At 39.4% G+C, this 2,637-nt stretch overlaps 1 protein-coding gene across 1 annotated transcript; it reads right to left on the bottom strand.

The window, feature by feature from the left end:
- Positions 1-246: 246 nt before the first annotated feature.
- LOC125673920 (uncharacterized) lies at positions 247-2,176 on the bottom strand. The gene is made up of 2 exons (XM_048910880.2): positions 1,358-2,176; positions 247-991 (listed from the first exon to the last, which is right to left on the bottom strand). Exons 1-2 carry the CDS (start codon positions 2,073-2,075, stop codon positions 786-788), a joined length of 924 nt encoding a protein of 307 aa, XP_048766837.1. The 5' UTR covers positions 2,076-2,176; the 3' UTR covers positions 247-785.
- Positions 2,177-2,637: the final 461 nt, after the last annotated feature.

The raw sequence follows: 2,637 nt of genomic DNA, 5'->3' as shown, positions 1-2,637 counted from the left end.
GAAATGCTGACTTCAATCGAGACCGTTGAAATCCCTGTACCATTAACTTGTTTGTCAGTAGCTTACCTCGATTTAAAAACTGACTATACCCAGAACAAGCTCTTGCATATCGAATCAGTTGAGATATATAAACACCATATGCAGCTGATAATGGAATAGTGAATGGATAGTGAATAAAATGAACTTGAACTTGTTGTCAAAATTAGCAGGTAAAGAGCGACTAAAGAATTGGTATGAAACACGTCAGACAGCATTTGACACAATGCCATGTTGTATTGACAAAATAGATCATTATAACGACCATAGAATTTACGAACACGTGACTTTGAACGAGACTGTTGACATCCCTGTAACATCAACTTCTTTGTCAGTATACATGGATATGTACTTCATACAACATTACATATTGCACTGATTGGATAACACGCTTGTAATTATGTCCAAGGTGTAGTAATGCGTCTGTCAAAACCTAAAATCATGGCAGACAATAACAGGTGCCCGTCCATCTTGACTGTCCGAGCAGGCGGGGAGTTCCGGACATGCCCAGTATGGGGAGGGGACGTCATTACACCGGCTCCGATTCGGATACGAGATCAAGAGTGACTTCAACTTCTTCCATATGCTGCACCAGGGCCTTCATGTTGAACCTTGTCTTTCTAGGGGTTTAAGGTTCAAAAGGAGACTATCATACAGATACATGTATATGCTACATTTTCTCGTGTTGCACTGGGGACGAAACATTGTCCATTGAATTTTTAAGGTTCAAAACGGTTTGTGTAACGACTTCAAAGCCCCATCTGCTGCACAAGGGCCTCAATGTTGGGCATTTCTTCTCTGAGTTTTGTCCACTGAGGCTTGGTCAGGGCTACACCTTTCGTTGACCGCTGGAAAGTCCGACCCTCCGAGTACTCACGGATGTCTACGATGACCTCCTCCTGATATTGATAAACACTCACTCGCCGTTTCCATGACAACGAAAATAAAATCTGCCCTACAATAAAAAGACATTTGGCCTTTACGTGTAGAATCTTTGGATATGTAAAAGTAATTTTAACATTAAATGTACGAGTCAGTGCCATTGGTCAAGATAATGTACTAGCTAGTCTACTAGTCTGTTTGATTGGTCAGGATAATATAATAGTCTGTTTGATTGGTCAAGATAATGTATTAATCTCTTTTATTGGTCAAAGTGATGTATTAATCTGTTTGATTGGTCGAGGTAATATTTTAGTCTCTGTGAATGATCAAGATATAGTGTATTAGTCTGTTTGTGATGTGCCAGTCTCCGCCTACCCTGCATGAGTTTGTATTTATTCGCCACCTTTCCTTGTAATTTTACCGTGCTAACATGTCTTACCCGGGCCTTCGTCTTCTTCATCTGTTTCATCCTCTCTACTTTTCTTTTCCTTCTGTCCTTTCCCTTTCGACTCTTTAGATTTTGATTCTCTGGCGGCCATGATTTTAGTCGCCGCCTCAATGCCATTTTCAATAGAACAGAGCTCTCGCCATTGTAGTTTATTTAGCGAAATACCTCGCTTTGAGGGCTTTGCAATGTTGGACCCTTTCAGCAGAAAAAATTCGCGTATACTCACAAGAACATTAGTCTGGTGTTTATAAACAGTAGCACACACTAAATCTGTCAAATCGAACACATTTTCATTCACTTCGTAATCCCCGCCCTCCACACTCCCAACATCCCTTCCAGCAATGATGCTGCCCTCTGGTGTCTTATTAGAACGTCTGTGCGTGGAGATTGGTGGGCTGCTGGCTTCGTTTTGGAAGTTGAATTTGTCTGCTTTTGATAGTCCGTTTATTCCAAACACAATTTCATTGAGAGTTTCTGGATCGACACCTCGAAGGTGATTTTTGTACACACAAAGCGTCCAGAAGCACTTATAATGGAACCAACTGGTCACGCACCTCACCCGCTTGTCTGGTCCTTGATCCGCCACGTATCCAAGGACAAGCGAACCCGATCCTATTTTAGATTTACATCCTTTACATTTCGAATCTGAATCGTCCATATATTTTATGACAAAGGGCTTGACTATGAAGGGCATTTCTATTTCCTTCATTCACATAAATTCAGTCCTTATCGAATCTAAACATGTTGACATGCCAATCTCGCCCAACATTCTGATAATAAAACGTTTTGTTTGTCAAGCTTTAAATGTCCTCAAATAAACGCTTTGGGGAGGTAGATTTACACTAAATCGCCTTTACTACTACCCAGTTCTTATCGATGATTGATCAGTGGTATTTAAAGAACATTCTATTTACCTTTGACAAAGACTAACTCCCTGCACCAATTAGTTACTTAGGCCGATATCTGTCGTGCATAGATAATGAAGACACTTTATAAAATCGAACATGTCTGTCTGAAAATACTTCTTTTTCCCTTTTTTAACATTGACTATTCCCAGGAAGAATGAAAAAGTATTTAAAGGCTTAAAATATCCCATGCACAATTCTAATTGCTTTAATTTTCGCAAAAGGTTTTTCGTTAGAGATTTTGAACATATCCAATATTATAGATTTACTTAGGGAAAATAAAATTCTCCGACTTTCAAGGTAGTACCAAACTCCTGTGAAATTAATGTTCGCTTATATCTTCTTACATTCTTAAATGCAATAAAT

Source organism: Ostrea edulis, chromosome 3 (genome assembly GCF_947568905.1).
Source record: "Ostrea edulis chromosome 3, xbOstEdul1.1, whole genome shotgun sequence".
Taxonomy (NCBI): Eukaryota; Metazoa; Mollusca; class Bivalvia; order Ostreida; family Ostreidae; genus Ostrea; species Ostrea edulis.
The sequence above is the reverse complement of the archived record's forward strand: the minus strand, read 5'-3'. Positions and strand labels throughout refer to the sequence as shown.

Coding starts and splice junctions, on each gene's coding strand:
- LOC125673920 (XM_048910880.2), bottom strand. CDS start 2,075: ATGAAGGAAATAGAAATGCCCTTCATAGTCAAGCCCTTTGTCATAAAA. Junction 992..1,357: donor TGAAGAAGACGAAGGCCCGG/GTAAGACATGTT, acceptor TTTTTATTGTAG/GGCAGATTTTATTTTCGTTG.